The sequence below is a fragment of the Raphanus sativus genome, chromosome 1 (genome assembly GCF_000801105.2).
Source record: "Raphanus sativus cultivar WK10039 chromosome 1, ASM80110v3, whole genome shotgun sequence".
Taxonomy (NCBI): Eukaryota; Viridiplantae; Streptophyta; class Magnoliopsida; order Brassicales; family Brassicaceae; genus Raphanus; species Raphanus sativus.
Genome location: NC_079511.1, coordinates 739,918 through 761,132, shown reverse-complemented (window position 1 = coordinate 761,132; position 21,215 = coordinate 739,918). Strand labels below are relative to the sequence as shown.

The following is a 21,215-nucleotide window of genomic DNA, read 5'->3' as shown; positions in this document are numbered from 1 at the left end:
TATTGAATACTTTTAGTTTACTTTTATTTTTGTTTTAAAAAAAATTATTTTTCTGCAATCGCCCGCAACCATAAACGTTAACAAAAATCAGTTTTTGATCTTTAAAAATTAGATGCATTTTAAAATAATTTATATTATTTTTTATAATTGTCTCAAAACGCCAACAACTGTTATCAATCGTAAAAACTTTTTTTGCAAGAGGTAGCGAGAAAACTAGTCATTCCCTAAATATAATTTTCTGCCGAATATGGCATTGTGGAATTTAAATTCAAACATGTTTTATAGCAGATGATTTAAGTTAGTAACCACCAAGTCCACCAGAAATGTTAACAGATTATGAAATTTGGGTCCTTAACTTGAATTTCGTATAAAAAGATACATGAGCGAGAGTTAACACTTATTTTAATAAAAAAATATTTAACGGTGTTTGTAGAAGTGGTTGTAGTCGTCGAATTTGGGTATTCGTTTATTCTTTTTTTTTTAATTCTTACTAAGCATATATTCTCTCGTTTTATAAATATGACTCTGTTTATCTAGACTGAAATTTAAGATTTACGTATCTTTCAGTTAGTTAATTGTTTTCTGAACTGAGATAATTTGTTTACTTATTTTCCGTTTAATATATGTGCTTAACTTACTTTTGTTCGTCTTGAAAACAATGTATATTAGTAAGAAAATGTAAATATATGTTTGAATATAAATATTGTAAATATTTTTGCCTTCCCGAATAATTACTTGTTGATATAATACAAATAAAGAACTACACATTTTACATAAAAGTTATAAATTTATTATAATAATCGATTTTTAATTAATTTTGTACTCCTAATACAAAATATATTTAGATTCATCATCGCATTTAACTACTATACGTATACGTATTTGATATTTAGAGTACTATACTGTATACGAGGGAAATAATCAGCGATTCAGCATAATATGATATAAGATTGGTGTGTTGGACCCTTAAGTCTTTCTTATCTATGTGATTTTACTTGCACTTCACGCCGCAAATTCTTCCCGAGACGGCCACGTGAACAGACCCCTCGTGTTATTTAGAAGTCAAAATTCTTTCATTTTATAATCGTTTTCTTTGAACACAAAGGTTTTTCTTTTTTTTTGGTGTAAATGTCAAGATTTATACCAGGCTTTTTTTGAAAAGAGAACACAAAGGTTTTTCTTAACCTTGGTTTATTGATGTCTTTGGACTAAAGATACTTAGTATTAAAATCTGATTTTTCCTCTGCTTATATTTATGTCCAATAAATAAATTAAGAGTCTTAAACTTTTCTAGAGCACGCACTGCTGGGAAAATCAATTACAAGGGGGACATGAGATCTCAGCAATGTAAACCAAAGATATCAACTTTTATGAGTTTTTCTATTTGGAACTATTCCTTTTTAGGTCAACATTTGGAGTTGTTATTTTCTACACTTTTTCAAACTAAAACCAGGAACCGGTTGTTTTAATTTGGGATCAGAGACGTATATCTTGTGGAAATAACCAAGACTTATATGTATATTATTTTAAAATTATGTATAACATCTTAGTTTGTGAATATACTGTACATAGGACAACTTGTTACAAATATAAATACATCTAAAAATATAAATACATCATTTTAAATTTTTTTATTATACAGAAAGTGTCACTTTATAATTTCAATATAAATTATATTTATTTTACCTAAAAATTAATTGCAAATTGCATTGATTTATAAATAATTTTATTTTTCTCAAATACTATTGGTTAGAGAAATATAATTAATAACAATTTACATATATTTTCAACACATTAACAATGTCAAAGTTACACTTATTTAGAAATAAAGAGAATATAATACACAAATTAATAGATTGCCTCGAAAAATCATATGTAAGTGTGGAATTTTGCTCAAAAAAAATGTAAGTGTGGAAAACGAAATATAGTATCGGATAAAATAAGGAGAGAAAAGTTATATAAGAGAAATAATGGGTACTAAAGACACGCAGTCGATCGTATTTGGATACTAATATGCCCGACAGCTACCAACACCAGCATATTGCTTTCGGCAGTTTGATTTGGTAATATATCATTCCAAATTTTATATCATTTTAATTTCTTGATTCACTTATTACATTTCTAATAGTTTAAAATTTAGTTCGTGGAATGTATTAGGTATATATTTGAATATTTCGTTATGAAAATCTATATTTTAAATATATTTAGAGGTCATACTTATCTCTTATACATGCACATAATAATAATAGTAATTGATTCAATAATTTGCAAACTTGAATATTTTGTCATAAAAAGTATATTAGTCACGTAATCTCGCATGCGCAATTGAAAAATTGAAATTATGAAACCAATAGTAAAGAGCAGTGAAAATGTGTTAAGGTAATTTGCGGAGATAATAGTTAATAAAAAGTGAAGCATGCGCTCTTGAATGGTGAATAAGTCAAACAACCCACAAACATGCGAGGCGGAGGTTTGACTTGTTCACATAGATGCCGACTCAGCTTTTCATTCCTCAGCTGTCGGCTAATTGGACACGCTTCTTCGTTCTCCTTACAATAATCACCCTTCAACACGTGGTCAAGCTTGCACCGCTCCTATCTATTTACTTTCCGACATGGGCTAATTATATTCTTAAAAGCAGAAATGGGCCGAATGCTGGGCCGCTTCTTCGAAATTTGAGATGGAGGGTAGCGTTTTACATGGGCTAATTATATTCTTAAAAGCAGAAATGGGCCGAATGCTGGGCCGCTTCTTCGAAATTTGAGATGGAGGGTAGCGTTTTAAAAAAAAAGAAAAATTATGGAGTTTCCTTTAAATTGACATTACGTCTACATAAATAATTAAACCAATAGATGAAAATTCCTTTTTAATGAAAATATTGACCTTCGATTTATGTCAAAAAAAAAGGAAAAAAAAAGTTGTGGACTTTGTTTTTTTTTTGTAAACAAATATTGGCTAGGCTGTATGTATAAGTGAATACTAGATTTTGACCCGCGCGCCCGCGCGGGTGTAATTTTATAAAGTATGTTTCTATTTGTTTTTATTGTCAATATTAGAACTGAGAAAAAACGAATCCAAAAAATTGAACCGATCTCGATCCAAAAAATAGTATCAAACCTGAACCGAAATTGATTAAATATCCAAATTATTCAAAATTTTGGTATTTAAGAAATTGAAACTGAATTCGAACCGAAGTATTTTAGATATATAATAAATTTTATATTTAAATTTAATTTAAATGAGTAATTTAAATCCGAAAAAAACGAATCAAATCTGAAGCAAAAATTTAGAAATATCTGAATGAGACTGAAGTTTTTGATCCCTGAAACCTGAATTTTTAGTATAAGAGTTTATTAGAATAAACAGTGATAAATTTTCTTAACTAACTTTGGAGATATGACCACTAATTAATACTCCTTTTGTATCGGTTTGTGATTTTTTAAGATTTTTGCACATGAATTAAGAAAATACAAATTTCTATACAATTTATCTTGGTTATATAAAAATTATTAAATGAAATTACTTCGACCAATAAGAAAAAGCCTTAGTATTTTGTAATTGGTCAAAAAATTCAAATATTATTAAATTCTACTTAGAATAGTGATAACATCAACTATTTTAAAACAAAAAAAAAAATTCCTCTAAACACCTCTTAAAGTGATACGGAGGGAGTATTTATTATATTTTAAAAATAACAGAAAATTGTAACTAAGTCTTGGGAACTATAACGCAGGTAAAATTGGAAATATGGTCTTTGATTAATATTTTCTAAGTTTGTTTATGGTCCCTGAATATTATTGTGGTTCTCGTAATTATTTTCATATATGAATTACTTTTTGATGATTAGTTTAGTTTGGTAAACATGTTAAAGTTGAAATAATAGTTTATCTTCAACACTAAACCTTTTTCAAATAATTATCTTCAACATTAAACCCTTTTTCAAATAATTATCGTAGTTTAGTTAAGATACTGGATCAACAACAATATTTTGAATTTAGTCAATTAGCTCAAATAATTATCGTAGCCATAAGTATGAATATGTGGCAGAAGCCATGTTTTTGATTTTTTTTTTGAGAAAGGAAGAGGAGGCCATGTTAAAGCGTGAGAATGTCTTTGCAAAGATCCATAAAGTTGATATATTCAACTATAGATATATTCACCTCGTCATATATGTAACTCATATCACTTCCCTCCCAGGGTAACATTGCTGACCTGCAAATCTATTGATTATATTCCCTCTGCATCTTCCTCGTAATGTATTTTCTGTAAGCTTCAGACAGGAAAACATTTTCCGCTAGAAAAAGTTAATGATATGCAAAGAAAACAATCTAAAAATACAATCCAAATCAGCATCCAGACTTCTTTCATTCAATGAGCTTGAAATTTCAACCTAACCATCAAAACAAAAAAAAAATATGAGAATGAGAGTCATCAAGCCACCTGTAACTTAGAAGACACAAATCATCAAAACACTTACGGGCTTTTTTTTTTCTTCAATCCAACAAATGAACTCTCAAGACCATCATTAGCTGCAGGGAAAATAAATGGGACACAAACTAATGTGCATTCCATCAAAGAGAAACAAAAAAGTTTCACAGCACATAGACACAGATTAAAAAAGAGTTTCACAGCAAAAAAAGAGTTCCACGACACTTAAAAAGAGTTTCAAAGCACATAGACTAAGGTTCCATTATCTAAGAGATGAGATAACAAATTTCAACTCCTAATAAGAATCAATACAAATGAATCTAGGCGAAGGTTTGACAATAGATTTATCAATCTCTTCAATCATTTGCTATGGTTGAGAAAAGAAAATAAATTCCAAAACAAATCAACTAAAACTCATTTGCTAAGTGGAGAAAGGTTGCTTGCGAGTAAAATCAATCAAACAATGGGTAAGGTTTTACAAAGCTAAGAAGTCACGTTGATTTGGTTGAGTTAATGTATGATTTGGTAGAGATTAAGTATTTGTGAATAAATATTTGTATAGTTAATATATTAAATCACGTTGATTTTGGTAATTCAAATTTACTTCTTTAATTGCAAAATATTTTCTAGTGGCATGAGATTGTAATTCTTTAGGAAAAGTTAGGGTTATTTTAAATTTGTACTTCAGTTTTAATAGATTAGATAAATAAGTAGAAATATTAATACATGGTAGTTAAAATCAATTAGAAATATCTTCGTCCGGTAAGAAGATCTGAGAGACAAAGTCTTGGAAACGAGAAGAGTAAATCTTGGGATGGACGGCTGAAATAGTCTTAGAGCTGTGTTGAATAGACTTGACACAATGTTCAATGCGTTTTCTCACACCATAGTCTTGGAAAATGTCTATAATCCCAAGGTACAATATAACGTCGTACCATTCCTCTCCACCTCCTTTAACGGTCTTCCCTGATTCTCCTCTCCCCACCCTTCGTGCTCGTCCAGGTATCCTCATGCCGAAGTTTGTGCTTGCGCTGCAAGAAAACCCCATTTTTCACACAGAGTTGGTATCCACACAATAGCAAGAAATTGTCAGACTCGGTTACCTGTTTTGGAAGATGTTAGTGGGTGTTGTTTTGGAGACAATGCTTCCTTGTGGAGAATCAGAAGCGTTCGTTGGTGCTGAACTAGGACACATGCTTGCCACGGATTGTATATTCACTGAGGAGTCCTCACTATCAATTGAGTCTGTGTATCAAATGAAAATATGACGAGAAGGCTTCTCTTTATAGTATTTAAACAAAGATATCATTTAGGGACGGATATAAAATCACCTCTGCTTGGAGTGCATGAATACATTGTTGAAGAACTATCTGGAGAGTTTGTAGCTGTCTTCATAAACTTGGAGCTGTTGCTGTCAACAGATCCTGCGAGATTGACCAAAAACGTATGTACAGTTTCATATATTCTTTTCCTAGTGAATTAAGGTAAACATGGGGAGGGATTTTAACCTAGTGATGTGAAGCTATCGTATACAGGGATTAATTCATCAGTTGAGCCTGTATGGAAGTTGATCAGATAAAACAATTTATTATAAGCTATAAAATGTCTTATCATTTGGCAAGAATAAAGACATGAGATGCTTTAGTTTTCACTCTACCTTGACATGAACCTTTAACTTGTAAACCAAGCATTAAGCTATAATCCATTATCCCTTCATCTTCCAATAGTTCACAATCTAGCTTTGTCTGCCTGTGTGGGATGATAAAAAAATATCTTGTGAGCATCTAAAATCATTCCCCCTGAGAGAAGAATCAGAGGAAAAAAAACTCACTTGATGAGGCGGTGCCTGGCAAGGGAATCCACGTAGAAATGAAAATCAAGGTCTATATCTTTAAGTATGGTCTTATCTCTCACTTTGATCTTCTTGTTAGTCCGGCCTTGTGATGAACCCTTTAGATCATAGACCTTGTTCATAAAAACATCTGACTGCAGTATGTTTGACATGACCACAAAATATGTCTGCTCACGGACATAAGATTAGATGTTTATTAAGCAATATATTTGTATAGAAAATATTTCTATATGGCACTTCATTGTTTTTTTTTTAAATTTAAATTAGTTACCTTAACACCTCCAATAGGTTTGAGAGAATGAGCTCCATAGTTCTTGGACAACAAGGTAGACCTGTTTGTATGAATATGTTGGTAGTAGCCAGGCAACATCTCTAGTATTACCTACATGAAAGCGAAGATTTATCCAAAGCATGGAGACAAAAATGAGAAGGCTCAAAATGAGATAAATTCCTTTTAAAAAAAAAAGACAAAAAGAAATTTGCAAAGTAGTACCTTAATTTCGGATTTGCGAAGAATCTTGATGAGAAAGCGGTCATCTTTGGAAAGAAGAAACATATTACCAACTTTCCCAGTAGAAAGCTTCCTTAACGTCTCATCATTACAGATGGATTTCAAATATTCAGCATGGTTAATATCCTCAAGCTCTTGCACAAGTCTACAAAATTGAAACAAAGTGTATATTATATATATCCTTAGCTGAGAAGATTAAAGAAACAATGGAATGAAAAGATTACCTGAAGCCCAAGGGACAGTAATCCTTCCATTCAAACTCAGTAATGGTTCCAGGTGGAAGATGTTTAATGTGCCTTGAAGAGTATCGAATCCTGTTCTTCTCTGTGGCTTTCACATCCTTGCCTGTTATCTCCTTTGTACTCATTTCCGTCAAACCCTCTCTCAACCTCCAAGGAGATCTCAATCCCACATCTTTGTATGCCCTCCTAGAACCCTATTTCGACCCAGGAATACAAACCCTAGAAATCGAAATTCTCAGAGATGTCTAATAATACCAACACCACAATTATCAAAAATCTTATTCAAATAACCTACGAGAAAATCACGTAGAAAAATAAATAAAAAACAGAGGAGGAGGAGGAAGATATTAATAATACATGTCTCAACAAAAGAGGAGAAAGAAGAAGAAGAAGAAGAGTTCCCTAGGTTTCGAAAGAAACGAGAGACTTTTTGTTTTCTTGTTGAGATTGAAAAATAAAGAAGGAATGGGATATGCCAAATTTGGCCGTTGTAGTTCGCCCCTCGATGATCCAACTCATTTTCCTCTGTTTTGCAACCAGTTCCCGCGTTCTGTTTCATTTTTCTGTTTAATTACTCCTTTCTTACTTATTTTTAGATATAGGCCCATAATTTGCTCAAAAAAAGATATAGGCCCATAATCATATCACTGCCCAATCAGTGGTGGTGACACGCTATCGTGTTCCATAAATCTGGGCCCTTGAACATCGTCGACGTGCTTCCCTCACGTTTGACATTCATTCGTTTAGAGACGAGAAGATCCACCATTTCCTATAGATATATTTCACGACATATATAGTTCAAATTATTATGTGATGACAACACAAACAGATAATGTATTTTACGTGATTCCTTGTGTATATTATATTATTCTTAAAACATAACAAAGCCAAAGTTTATAAACGTCAAATAAACGAGCTGTATACTTTCATAAAGGCGTATCTAGCGACATACACATTTTAGCCAGCCTTAGACAAGGTCAAAGATGCGAGCTGTATAGTTTCATATAAACATGGTGGTCACTATCTTAACTAGCCACGGCCGGCCGGTCCATATAATGTGTCATTGCATTTCCAGAGACGCTTACGTATAGTACAAGAAAAGCAAGCTGTGATAGTAAACGCCAATCAGTTTGCATTCCATAAAGACGAGCGGCACGCACGTTTGAAGTTACAACGTGGGGGGGTGGGGTGCAGTTCCTTATTAATCCTCATAGGTATGTGATATATTCTTTCCTGAATCAACGTAACTTATATTTTAGTGAAAGTATCTAAAAGCTCTGATTCATCATAAAAATTTCAGTTTTTGAATACTTTTTTTTATTATAAATTCCACTTTTTGAAAACCTAATTTATTAGTTAGGGTAAACATGGACCAAAAGACGGCAAACATCGCCACCGATGAGGAAAATGCGGCGGAGAAACCGTTAAAACCAGCACTCCAGAAACCTCCAGGATTCCGTGATCAGCAGAACCCACCAGCATCTGAAACGCCGTCCGGAACAGCGACGCTTCCACGCCGTCGGCCGAGGCCTATGCATCCGGCCTCACTCTACCCCGAGAAGAAACGTCGCTGGAGCCGCTGCCGCGTCTTCTGCTGCTGCTTCTGTATAGTGGTCGCCGTGATTCTTCTCCTCCTCCTCGTCGCCGGCGCTGTTTTTTTCCTTTGGTACAGCCCGAAACTCCCCGTCCTCCGCCTCGCCTCTTTCAGAACCAGCAACTTCAACTTTTCCAGCGGGAAAACAGACGACGGCTGGTCGTTTCTGACGGCGGACGCGACGACGATGCTCGACTTCAGAAACCCTAACGGAAAGCTGGGGTTTTACTACGGAGATGCTGACGTGGCTGTGATCCTCGGAGAGAAAGACTTTGAGACTAATTTGGGGTCAACCAAAGTCAAAGGCTTTGTTCAGAAGCCAGGGAATCGGACGGCGGTGATCATCCGGACGAGAGTGAGGACACTGCAGGTGGATGATCCGACGGCGAAGAGGCTACGGGCTGAGCTGAAGAGTAAAACCTTGCTTGTGAAGGTATCAGCTAAGACGAAAGTTGGATTGGCTGTGGGCAGTCGCAGGATTGTTAATATGGGCGTTAGTCTCAAATGTGGTGGTGTTAGGTTACTAACGCTTGATTCGCAAATGGGCAAATGCACCATCACAATTCTGAAATGGTACGTATTAATATGAAATCAAGCATTTTAAAAGATGTATATGAAGCATTATGCATAAAATTATATGTGTAGAATATTCGATCATATAGCCATTTGATCGGATCATTGCAGGATTAAATTGCGGTCATGAGAGAACGGTGTGGTTGGGCTAAGCCTCAAAGAAGGACATGTCAAAAACCATGAGAGCAATACGAGGGACATCAAATACTATTTATTCAGCAATGTTTCTATTTCTAGTTCAGTTTCAATTCGTTACAAATGTGTTATACATATGCCTATTGATCATTCATTGTTAGTCGCCTGTGTTATGTTTTTGGCATTTAGATTACCAAATTGTCGGTTCTTTTGATTGGTGAAAGTATTGAAGTTCCAAATTGTTCTTCAATAATGTGATTTATCCCGGTAATTAAAAATCTGAAATCTGGTATATCTATGATCTACCGAACAGAAGTTATTCACATTTATCATACACTGGTTAAATCCTAGTACATGAATCCAACTATAACCATAAAAAAAACAATATAAAAAAACGAAAACCAGGGAGAAGGTGAAGAGGTACATTCCTCCAGCAACTACGCCATCCGTATAAGCAGCAGCCGTTCCGTTATTCTTGCATCGATAACGATAAACCACCATTAACGGCAGAGAGGAAACCAAAACAAAACCTCATACTAGTAATAGTTCAGCTTTTATGCATGTTGTTGACGATTGTGAGAAATCTTGTTTTTGTTCTTTTAAATGTCTTCTCTTCAATACAATGCAATAATCATTCAAACATTTGAAACATAGTTTTTGTTTAGGATAAGTTCTAGACAAAATTCTCTAAAACGGTTTGTTCAACTAGTACTGACAGATTTGTCAAACCTAAGCAAGTGGAGTATAATATTAAAGTACCGACTTGTATAAAAATTACTCGACAGCTATAATATTTTGTTATGCAGCGTCAATGTCACCTTTGTGTTTTTTTTTGCAATGTCATTGTCACCCACACATATATACAAAAGTTCCAATAACTAAAACACTTTTTTTTTGGTAAAAACTAAAACACATTTGTAAACTTTTAAGATAATGATGATGGTAATAAACTAACAACTAGTCCATATTAGAGTATTTGAGTTTTTGTTTTTCCTTTCAGCTATATAGTATTTGAATTTTTAGTAAACTAGTAATATTTAAAGCATTGATTATTCAAACTAAATAGACAAAGCTGTGAGCTTTTAGAATTAGAATATAATACTATATAAACACGTCCTAGAACATGGCATCGTTAACTTAACTATAGCAACATGTTAATTTCATAACTAGATACAATAATAAAATTAAATAGTTATGGTTTAGAAGGTAAAATCATCCATCGCAATGAGCATATGATTATGCGTATGAACTAATGTGATATTTATAATAATAAAAAAAAGATACCATGTTGGTCGTCACGTTAACAGAAAGGTCAACTTACTTGACCTAGTAACACCCATCGTTTCAAATTTTGTTAGTAGAGTTTATATCTATCGGTTAATGGTGCTACTGCTGGTCTTACACTGAGAGGTGGCCGGAGATATTTGCATCTCCATCTTTCATAATAGTCAGGGTAAACAAAAAGGGAAGCAAAAGGGGCAAGAGAAGAAAATAAAGAAGGTTTTCTCCACCTTTAAAGCAACCCCCAACAGCTCTAAGTCTTCTGTTTTTTTTTTTATTATTGTTTAAAAATCCTCTGAAAGTTTCAAATTCTACTCTCTTTTTTTTTCAGATTTAAAAATGGCTCTGTCAAAGAGGCTGAACGCTCCTTAATAGATTGATTCTTTTCATCGGAGCAAGAAATTGTCTGCACTTCATCTTCTCCTTGCTTCTCTTCTTCTTCGAGGTGCGTTTGATTTTTACTCTCTCTCTCTTTTTTTGTTTATGTGTTTGGTTTCTCGTCTGGATGCTTAGAAATCATTGAAACTGCGAGAACCTTTATTTTTTTTACTCTAAGTAATGGTCTTAAGATTTGCTGCTCTATGATGCTAGTAATATTTTCTGTTTCGACTGAAAAAAAAAAAATATCTGTTGATAACATGATATTTTTTTTTTTTTTGATAACATGATATTAGATTCAACGATTAGTATTATTTGAGTTACTTTTGCAGTTAACGAAGCAAGACCTCTAGTTCTTGTCGGAGAAACATTAAAAATTGGATGAGGAGAAGCGGTTCTGCTTCTTCCAGAAGCCAAGAAGAAACAAGGTTTAAGGAGGAGGAGGAGGAGGAGGTGGGTTCCCCCATGAGAAATCGCCAAGACGCTTCTTCTAAAAACACCAAGCCGATTCAATACACAGATCAACAACAGGCAGAGCTTTTTAGAAAACTTGATTCGTTAAAAGGCCACGTTCTCCGTGGTCAAGATTCACCAAGAGCCTCACATCATCATCAGCCACCTTATTACAATCCAACATATCCTCCTCCTTATGGAATGTCAATGTATCCTTCCCCGGGGCCTCGTGGTTTCCCAATGCATCAAAGCTTGTTGTATCCAGGTCATTACCCAAACCAAATGCTGCTGCCTCAAGGACATTATGTAGATATTGGTCCTGACATACTTGACCCCCAGCAGTTCCACGACGACCCTAGATTCTTTCCGAGTAGGTACCCTGTTTCCCACCATCCCGAGAAGATTAGAGCCTTTAGTCCACACGGTGGTGGTGGTCGTCACACGAGGCGACCCAGTGAAGTTAACTCTGAAACGGGTGGACGTGGGTATGTTAAAATGGCTGCTGGTTCCCGTCGTTGCCATCCTCTAGCAGGAGGTGCGCCCTTTGCAGCTTGTCACAATTGCTTTGAGCTGCTCTACTTGCCTAGGAAGAAGCTTCATCTTTCTCAGGAGGGAAAGAAACAAGAAAAGCTTCAATGTGGTGCTTGCTCTGAGGTCTTCAGTTTCAGTATTGACCATAATAAGCTTGTTGCTGTAGTGGTAAATGATAGGCCACTTAAGAATGAGGAACCAAGAATGCAACTGGAAACAAAAGCTGTATCATCGCCTAGTGAACAACACTCAGAAGGAGAAAGATCAAGCGTTTCCCCCCAAAAAGAGGTCGTCGTCAAGTCTGTTCGCCGCAGAGTCAAAGACGCTAAAGTTCCTCCTCCTCCTCCTCCTCCTGAAAATTCTAATCTTCTTGAGCTCTTTGAGTATTCTAATGTAAACAGAGCTGCTGCGCTCACTTACGGAATGTCACAGTTAGCTTCTGAAACTGATATTTCTTACAACGGGTACTATAATAACAACACTGAGGTGACGTCGTCTGATGACAATTCAAGGATCTCAAACGCTAGTAAAGATGAGACCAGACGTGGAACCCGAAAGCAGAGTAGTAGCGATTACAATTTATCAGAGGAGGCCACTCATAATAATAATAAAACCAGATCTAGTAGTGATGACCAATACGACAGGGACAGGGAGCTAGAGGTGTGGGTGAATGGGCATCTTATACCGGAAGATGAGGTTATCAGCGCCGAGAAACAAGCTGGACCTGTTCAAGCTGGCAACTACTGGTGACTTAACTCTCTTTCCTCTCTCTCGGTTACAGTTATTTTTAATTCGTTTTAGACAAGTCATGTTTTTTTCTTCTTCTCATTAGGTATGACTACCGTGCTGGATTCTGGGGAGTGATGGGACACCCCTGTCTCGGTATCATACCTGTAAGGACACTCTCTCTCTCTCTCTCTCTCTCTGTTTTGCATGTATCTTTTGTTTTTGTGTTTGATAACAAATCTTGGTTTGGTGCATGCAGCCATTTATCGAAGAGTTTAGCCGTCCAATGCCGGATAACTGCGGTGCAGGAAACACGGGAGTGTTTGTGAACGCAAGAGAGCTTCACGAGAGAGATCTTGAGTTACTTTCTAGTAGAGGTCTTCCTCGAGGCAATAACCGTTCTTACATCGTTGATATATCAGGAAGAGTTCTTGATGGCGACTCTGGTGAGGAACTTAAGAGCCTCGGCAAATTAGCTCCAACGTAAGCACACCAAGGGAGTCTCTCTATAATGAAAGTTTTACACCAAGTTTTTTTTGATTATATAACTCATTTGTCATTCTGATAAAAATCTTGAAATGTGATGAATCAGGATTGACAAGGTTAAGCATGGATTTGGCATGAGAGTTCCAAGATACCTAGCTTCATCAACTTGATTCAGCCTCTTCTTCTGCCTTCAATCTTTCGTTTTTTGATTGAAATGTAAATTGTGCTTTATGTGACACATCATTATTGGTTGGTTGGTTGGTTGGTTGGTTGGTTGGTTGGTTATGTTCTGATTTTTGACCCCCCACCCACAGCTTGCCTCTCTTCTCTTTCTCTTTTTGGGGTTTTGTATGTTAGTGTTTCAGTCTTCTTTTTTTCTTGTTTTGGAAGCAAACCAAACCGGTTTGTATTTTCGGTCAAAGATAACAATCTGATTTTCTTGTGATCATGTTTAAAAATTGATATGTTTTGGATTATTTTTTTATTGTGTATCAAATCAATAACTATCAACAAATAAAGTAAATCATCAACTCTGTTTTTATAATCATCACTCTATCTTATTATTTTTAGATCTGTCTTGATAGGCTGTATCTGTCAGTTGAATCGTATTCAAGAAAGAAGACACTCAGTTGAATCGTATTCAAGAAAGAAGACACTGTAAAGCTATTGCGGTAGATAGCTGACGCATGTCCAAATTTATGAGACTGATCCACGATGTAAAGTTTTAAAACCCATTGGAGTCCAACATCTACGTCTAATTTATTCAGTATGGGCCTCGTATCATACCCCCACACCATGCATAAAGTCGATGTATTTACATTTTCGTTTAAAATAATTAGAAAAATTTACTTCGTATGACACATTTTAACTTTACAATATTATAATAATATATATTCTACTTGCAACACACATTATACTTGTGTTAATGTCCATGATACCCCTTTGACCAATACCTCACTCTCGTTAAACTCATATTTTGTACATCAAACATATATTACACATAAAAATCTGTAAGCATCATAAACAAATAGCATACATCATATAAAAATAATACCTTAAGATTAGACCATGTAATATATATTTGTGTAAATATATTAACATGTAATATGTCGAATAATTTTTGTTATATTATATTCATTTTCCATTAATGTATATCCAATAGGAAGTTGATATGGTAATAAGTCAATTTTTATAGGAAGTAGAATATTTGTTTACCATCTTTGTATTGAATCTTTGTTTTTTCTTATATTAAAATTTGATGTATAAAATAGAGTTCACCACAATATTAATAATTGACATATATAACTTATATGAATTTTAAACCATCAATGTGCTTTTTAAAAAAAATTGTATACATTAACTCTTTAAGTATCATCATTGTAAGTATAAATATTTTTCAACATATCCAACTTATAACTTGTACTTCATGTAGGTTGGGAAAATCCGAAATTAACGGAAAGAGAATAAATCAAGTAGAGATAACACTATAGATCATTTATTTATAAAAAGTCCAATTTTATTAATAAAGATTGGAATTATTTAACATTCATATTGTTATTTATTATAAATAAACCAAAGATCTGATACAAATATCCTAATACTTTATTTTAATGATACTAAAAATATTTAGACATTTATAGTTAAAACGGTAATATAGATTTTAGGTTCTGTATTATATTCACAACATTTAGCGTGAAGCACAAGGAACAGCACAGTGACAAATTCCCTTCTGTAAATCTTCACAATAACCACTACCAAAACCAATACGAGGAGCTGGGAATTTCTTCTTACACTCACTTCGACATAGTGCTGGAAGACAAAAACGGTTTAACTTGATTGGAGAAGGGCATAATTCTGTTTTTTTTCTTCTGCGCATTTGTCGTCATTCCTGTTAGATAAAAGATTTCAATTATAAGGGAGAAAAAATAATAATAAAGTTTATTTAATGAATTATAAAACTTATTTATCATCAAAAAGTTCTTAGTAAACCATTTTTAAGCATTATAAATAAAAAGATACATATATTTTATTAGTAAATAAAAAATATGATTTGAACGAAATATTATTTTTCATTTTTTGAAGAAATATTTTGAAGAATTAAGTGCATATTAATAAAAAAAATTGCAGTTTTAAACACAACTATTGTATATATAGGAAAATCATAACTTATTAACTATAATATATATATAATGTGATGATTCAAAATATAACATAAATTTACATTAGAAATATAATAAATCCTATTATGAAAAATGCTGGTTAAGATATTTTTTATGTGCATGAAAAAATTTAAAGAAATAGATGATAACAATGAGAATATCTAGAATTTTTTATCACAGTATTTCTTCATCATGTATATATAAATACTATAAACTTTTAAAATAAAAATAGGAAATAAACTCTTAAAATATTTACGGGTTAACACAAAAATGTTTGGCTCGGTTTTTTTATATTTTTTAGCCTGCTAGGTATTTATGAAATTACATTGAAAGATAATTTAATACTATATTTTATATAGTAAACAAAAATAATACGTGGGTCTACAATATATTGAAAATAAAATTTAAAAGATCTAATTATTATAATCATTTTATTATAAAATTACTGTATGCAATATAGTAAGACAAACCTAGTGAAAGAATGATGAATGCAATTAATAAGGTGAATAAGAGTAGAAGGGATTTCCTCATCGTGGATAACAGAAATGGATTAATAGTGGGTTAAAACTTAAAAATTTAGGAAATAAATGAAGTGTTTCTATTTGTACAATAGAAGAAGAAGTATTCTTATATATATTAATAAGAATATCTAATTTAAGCTACTCACATTATTATGTTCCGATTTAAGCGAATCAAATTTAGAAAAATTCCAAATTCTATTCTCATGGGATATGCGAAACTTTAGACTCGTTTGTTTTCCTATAGGCAAATAGAAGGATGCGTGTTTTAAGCCTGAAATTATTTTTGATGTTCTCTAAAAATATATTGCTATTTTGAGAATTATAAATTTATTTAAAGGGACTTTCAATAAAACACTGCTTAAATATACAGCTTATTAGGTGAATATTCCATACGTAACATAATTTATAGATTATTTACAAACTTATATTAAGTATACAGTTTGTATGGCCATTTCATAGATATGTATAAAATTTAGAGTTATATGAATGTATAATCTATAGATTTAATGTATGTTTATATATGAAAAAAGAAAATTGCCTGGCAGTTTATATTAATATATTTGTATATCGAAAAAGGGAGCGTGAGGGCGCGTGATTTTCTCACATGTTGGTATTATTTTTTGGTTATTTATGGTAATATAGTCCGTGACTTGCGGTAATTACTTGCGCCAAAATGTTAAAAGTTAAGGAAATGATTGGTGATGGTTGTGAGTGTTCTATACAGTTTCAATTTTCTCAACAATGATAAAACTAAAGCAATCAAGCTCTAGTGAGAAAATATAAAGTTATAGCACAAAATCTTTAAAATGAAATATATTAGTTTAGAAATTAATTAGTAAGAAAATATAAAGTTATAGCACAAAATCTTTAAAATGAAATATATTAGTTTAGAAATTAATTTGTTTGCAGTTTTCTTATTAGTGCTTTTAAAATTTAAAATAATTCTACGGGAATAAAATCTAAAAATAAAACCACAAAATCTACGGCTTAAGTATGAAAGCAAAAAAAAAAAAAAGCCATGGCCTCTACTAATAATTCTCTGCAAAAGAACAAACTGCTCACAGCTAGCAAAAAAAAGGAGATTGAGTTAAGACTACGAGAGCAAAATTACTAATTCTCCTATGGATTTGGTAATACGACTCTTGATACGATACGATGCACTAATTACTTTTTTTTTGAAAAAAGAATGCACTGATTACTTGCACTAAAATAATATTGTGTAATTAAGTAATGTTTCCAGAAAAAGAAAAGGCCAAAATAATTTTTGTATCAATTCGTGTGTGTGATAAAGCCAACAAATATATTTAGATTGCATTATTGCAGCAGAATTTGACATTCTCATTTAATTATGGTAAGAGATACAATTGTCGTTCGAACGAAATTAAAATTATGTCCGCTAATTTGTGGGTATAAATATATTTTAGAAAATCTAAACCTAATATTATATTATATTTTTAAATTTATAAGATTAAATATAATTTTGAGCATTCAGGTTAATCTAAAACTATAAAATTTTAAATTAAATCATCCATTACTTTTTGTATGGTAGGTATTTGTAAAAGAAGTATGTATATATAGTTTGTTAGTTTTTACCTTGGTGAATGATATATTCTTTACATATACCCAGAATATTAACACGTATAATCCAATCTGTTTGCTTTGGATTCAAATCTTCTAAATTGTCAATAAAAATATGAAACTTCTACTCGATATATGGTTTGTATGGGGTTTACATAAAAAAAATTTCTAAGAGGATGTGATAGAATAATTAGATTAAATTCAAGCTGCTGTATATCAACGTAGATATTCATTTGATACTGTATATTATCAGTTACGTATATTCCTTTTTGATTTTAAATAAACTAAAGTTCCTTTTAACAATAGTCAATATGTATGATCTTTTAGCTATTAAATTAAAAAATTTAGTAATGTTCCTCATTAAAATTTCTTCTTGTGACAAAAATTTTAAAATGATCTATTTAGGAGAACTGCCTTTATTCAAATGATTATGCATTAAATAAAGATACAATAGTATATTGTATCAATTTTTTAATCTGAGTAAAATATGTCAAAGCTACATTTATTATGAAACCGATGTAGTATTTTTAAGATGTTTTATTATTTATAAATTAAATATAATTAATATTTGCATGTATAAATTTTGTATTTAAAAATATCAGATATCCATTTGGTCTCCGTTCATTCTGATTTTTTTTTTCAAAGATATAAAATTCGTTCAGTTGTTTATAAAGTTTGATCCAGTTTAAGCTTCTTTTTTTTGTTTGATACGATTTAGATCAGATAAATGTGTCTAGACCTATAAATTGTCTTATATAAAAAATCATGTTAAATAAATTTATTTTAATTCCAAAAATAAATATGCATTTGGATTTTCCAAGCATGGTTCTTTGAGCAATTCAATGATAAATAATTGACGGGTTGTTTAGCAATATATATTTAGTTGGTGTGGGGGGGGGGGGGGGGGGGGGTTATTACTAAAAATCTGTATAAATAGCAAATTGGCGCAAGTATTTGTTATCGTTTGAAGTGTCATTCATGGCGTTTTCTCGGGAAGAAAGAAGAAGAAACAGTGAGGTAACTTTATTTTGTGTAAGTTGTGATAATGATTACGATGATGATACCTGTGGATTCGATGTTACTGTAATCATCTCTGTAGTTACTATAATCGTAGTATTCACCGTCGTCGAAGAACTGTTCTTCGCGTTTGGCCTTATCTAATTTTCTTGATTGATTCTTGTTAGGTTTTGTTGAATCGCGTTTCCGTTGTTGTTACACAGATTCCAAAGAAAGAAAGATGAGAAACCCTTGGGCACTCAGTCGTCTTCTTCTCAGATCACCGGAGCTGCCGTAGCCGATACGGTAGCGTTTCCTGAGTTGTCTGCTCTGGTGATATACCATTAAAAAGACAATCGAGATACGCTTATCTTTATGCTGCTCTGAGATGTCGACGCAAGAACCCAACTTCTTCTCAGCACCAGAGGTGTCATCTTCCATGCAAGATCACAAGTTCACGTCAGGTTCTGGTGACTCGTCGTCTCTCCACGAAAGCTTCTGGCTAGGTCACCTGCAGATGATGAAAAAACCTTTCCTGATCTGCTTCCCACTCCCACAGAAGCTCATTCTGGGGATGGACAGTGCCGGTTATTATCACGACGTAACAAGCGATTGGCATGTTTCACTATGTATTACGCGGAAGAGGAAACAACAGTGGCAGACTCTTCTTCTGGGAAAGGAACATTAATGTCAGACACAAAGGCCGAGCAGGAGTCTCAAAAGAGCTGTAAGTTCCCTCCCCCCAAATATGATGATGGATGGACCTTGCTGCCCTATTATTAATTTGTTTTTTTTTATTTGTTTTTTTCACTAGTGTAAACTGATTCTTATTTACATTCTTAAAGAGAGCGGTCACAAAACTTACCAGCACAAGACATATATAACTTTTTTTACATCACACACACGCATATAAGATATATATGAAATCTTGATGAATTATATAACACACTACTGACTTTCACTTTTTATGGCCTCCTCCATTTTGATTTATATCGATAGATAGATTAATGATGTCATCCTGAGAAGCCAATCTTTCAGAAACATGTGCCAATGATTTCAGATTACATCTTATGAGTGCTTCCACAAAGTAGCAAGTCTCATCCTTTGTGTTTCCTTGAGGAACATCTACTACAAACGATTCAATCACCATTGTTCCTGGTCTTCCCTCGATTATCTCTGGATGAACTGTCACAATCGAAGAGTAATTCTGCCGAATTAAGAAACATAAAACAAACATATTTCAGATTCCTCATTCTCCTCCTCCCTCCTCTAAACACACAAAATATGTATGAGAATTTTGGTTTTCAACCTTAAGTCTATGGTCACCACCGATGATTTTGATACCGAGTATGTGTTCGTCGTCGTCCAGAAGCTCCAGTCTCTCGGTACTTGTAGTTGCAGGGAGGCCAGATTTGACATCAACTTCTCTTAGGCTGCCTATTTCAGGATCGCCCATCACTGTGCATCTGCTCACAAATGGTTTGTATTTCTGCGGCTCATCAAATCTCCTCACCACTGACCAAACCTATATATATATATATATATACATAGTTCAAATTACCTTTTATTTTATTCAGTCATCAGCTTGAAAAAAATAAACTAAAGCAGAGGCCAAAATCTGACTAATCAAAACTAAAAAAACTATATAGAGAGAGAGATCAGAGGAAGTTCAAGAAATCAGAAACTATTTATTAGTCAAAAGCGTACGAGATGAACAGGAGCTTTGATGTGTTTGACAAGAGCAGAAGTACACTGGTCTTCTCTGCAGTTATGTTGATGATGTCTCCTTACGTACTGCATCGTCTCAAGTCCACCGTACATCTCCATGCCTCCGTCCATATCCTCTTCCGATTAGAATCTTACTCTCCCCTTCTCTCTCTCTCTCTCTGTCTTTCTTTGAGAGAATCTGTGAAGTGAATGGATGTGTAGAAGAAAACAAACCAAATATAAAGGGCGACCAAAGATGCTTCGGTATGCAAGCAAAAAATAAAATCATTTAATTTAATAATATCCCCCAATAATCAATGAACCCCACCGACATATTAAACCCTTTATTATTGTGTGCCTAAACTCTTTTCTTTAGCTTCTTCTCCTTCACACATTTTAATCTTTTCAAGTCATACTAATAGTTTTTTTTTCTTTATCTTTATTAATATAGGCAAAACAACAAATGATTAATCAACTGTTGTTGTGGTTGTTGTTTCTGTATGACTTTTTGAGACCTAACCCGAATAAAACAAACCAATGTTTAGAAAATTATTTGTTATGATGAGGTAAGGTCGTTTCAAAACTTTAAAGATATTTTGTTTATCAAATAAAATAGTCTGTTTTATTGAATTGTTAGTCTTTTAATATATTTAGTGTATAATCATCAACCAAACATAAACATAACTTTATTTGCTTTGCAAGATGCACGGCAACAAACAAACAAAGAAACAAAAAATTTATATCGATGGTAATTACTTGGTACTAGGTGATTTTTCCGTGCTCATGCACGGGTATAAATATTTATAAATTAAATACATTATAATATTTTATTTACATTATGATAGTTTATTAATATATTTTTTAATTATTCTGTTATTTATATTATAATCAATATGCATGGTTTGTTTTAAATAACTTTGTGTTATTTTAATTAGATTATAATTTTGGATATATAATATCTCGACTGTTAGGTTATTATTTAGATATATTAGATAACATTTACTTTTAACGTTTCAACTAAGATATTTTGTTATACCGATTAAAATTTTGATTAATTTTGTTAT

At 32.9% G+C, this 21,215-nt stretch overlaps 4 protein-coding genes across 4 annotated transcripts; 2 read left to right on the top strand and 2 right to left on the bottom strand.

Annotated features, from left to right (window-relative positions):
* Positions 1-5,147: 5,147 nt before the first annotated feature.
* LOC108858057 (phosphatidylinositol 4-phosphate 5-kinase 10) lies at positions 5,148-7,539 on the bottom strand. Its single transcript, XM_018632044.2, has 9 exons — positions 7,016-7,539; positions 6,774-6,936; positions 6,552-6,662; positions 6,260-6,447; positions 6,086-6,177; positions 5,937-5,984; positions 5,760-5,852; positions 5,532-5,673; positions 5,148-5,459 (listed from the first exon to the last, which is right to left on the bottom strand). Exons 1-9 carry the CDS (start codon positions 7,156-7,158, stop codon positions 5,168-5,170), a joined length of 1,272 nt encoding a protein of 423 aa, XP_018487546.1. The 5' UTR covers positions 7,159-7,539; the 3' UTR covers positions 5,148-5,167.
* An 813-nt stretch (positions 7,540-8,352) lies between these two features.
* LOC108859680 (NDR1/HIN1-like protein 6) lies at positions 8,353-9,561 on the top strand. The gene is made up of 2 exons (XM_018633591.2): positions 8,353-9,200; positions 9,312-9,561. Exons 1-2 carry the CDS (start codon positions 8,401-8,403, stop codon positions 9,328-9,330), a joined length of 819 nt encoding a protein of 272 aa, XP_018489093.1. The 5' UTR covers positions 8,353-8,400; the 3' UTR covers positions 9,331-9,561.
* A 1,137-nt stretch (positions 9,562-10,698) lies between these two features.
* Positions 10,699-13,672, top strand: LOC108853529 (uncharacterized). The gene is made up of 6 exons (XM_018626945.2): positions 10,699-10,835; positions 10,948-11,061; positions 11,327-12,724; positions 12,811-12,871; positions 12,964-13,187; positions 13,297-13,672. The coding sequence occupies exons 3-6, from the start codon at positions 11,376-11,378 to the stop codon at positions 13,358-13,360; spliced, it is 1,698 nt and encodes a 565-aa protein (XP_018482447.1). The 5' UTR covers positions 10,699-10,835; positions 10,948-11,061; positions 11,327-11,375; the 3' UTR covers positions 13,361-13,672.
* Positions 13,673-19,255: 5,583 nt separating this feature from the next.
* On the bottom strand, positions 19,256-20,389 carry LOC108851368 (abscisic acid receptor PYL9). Its single transcript, XM_018624790.2, has 3 exons — positions 20,152-20,389; positions 19,754-19,969; positions 19,256-19,651 (listed from the first exon to the last, which is right to left on the bottom strand). The coding sequence occupies exons 1-3, from the start codon at positions 20,281-20,283 to the stop codon at positions 19,403-19,405; spliced, it is 597 nt and encodes a 198-aa protein (XP_018480292.1). The 5' UTR covers positions 20,284-20,389; the 3' UTR covers positions 19,256-19,402.
* Between the last annotated feature and the right edge of the window lie 826 nt (positions 20,390-21,215).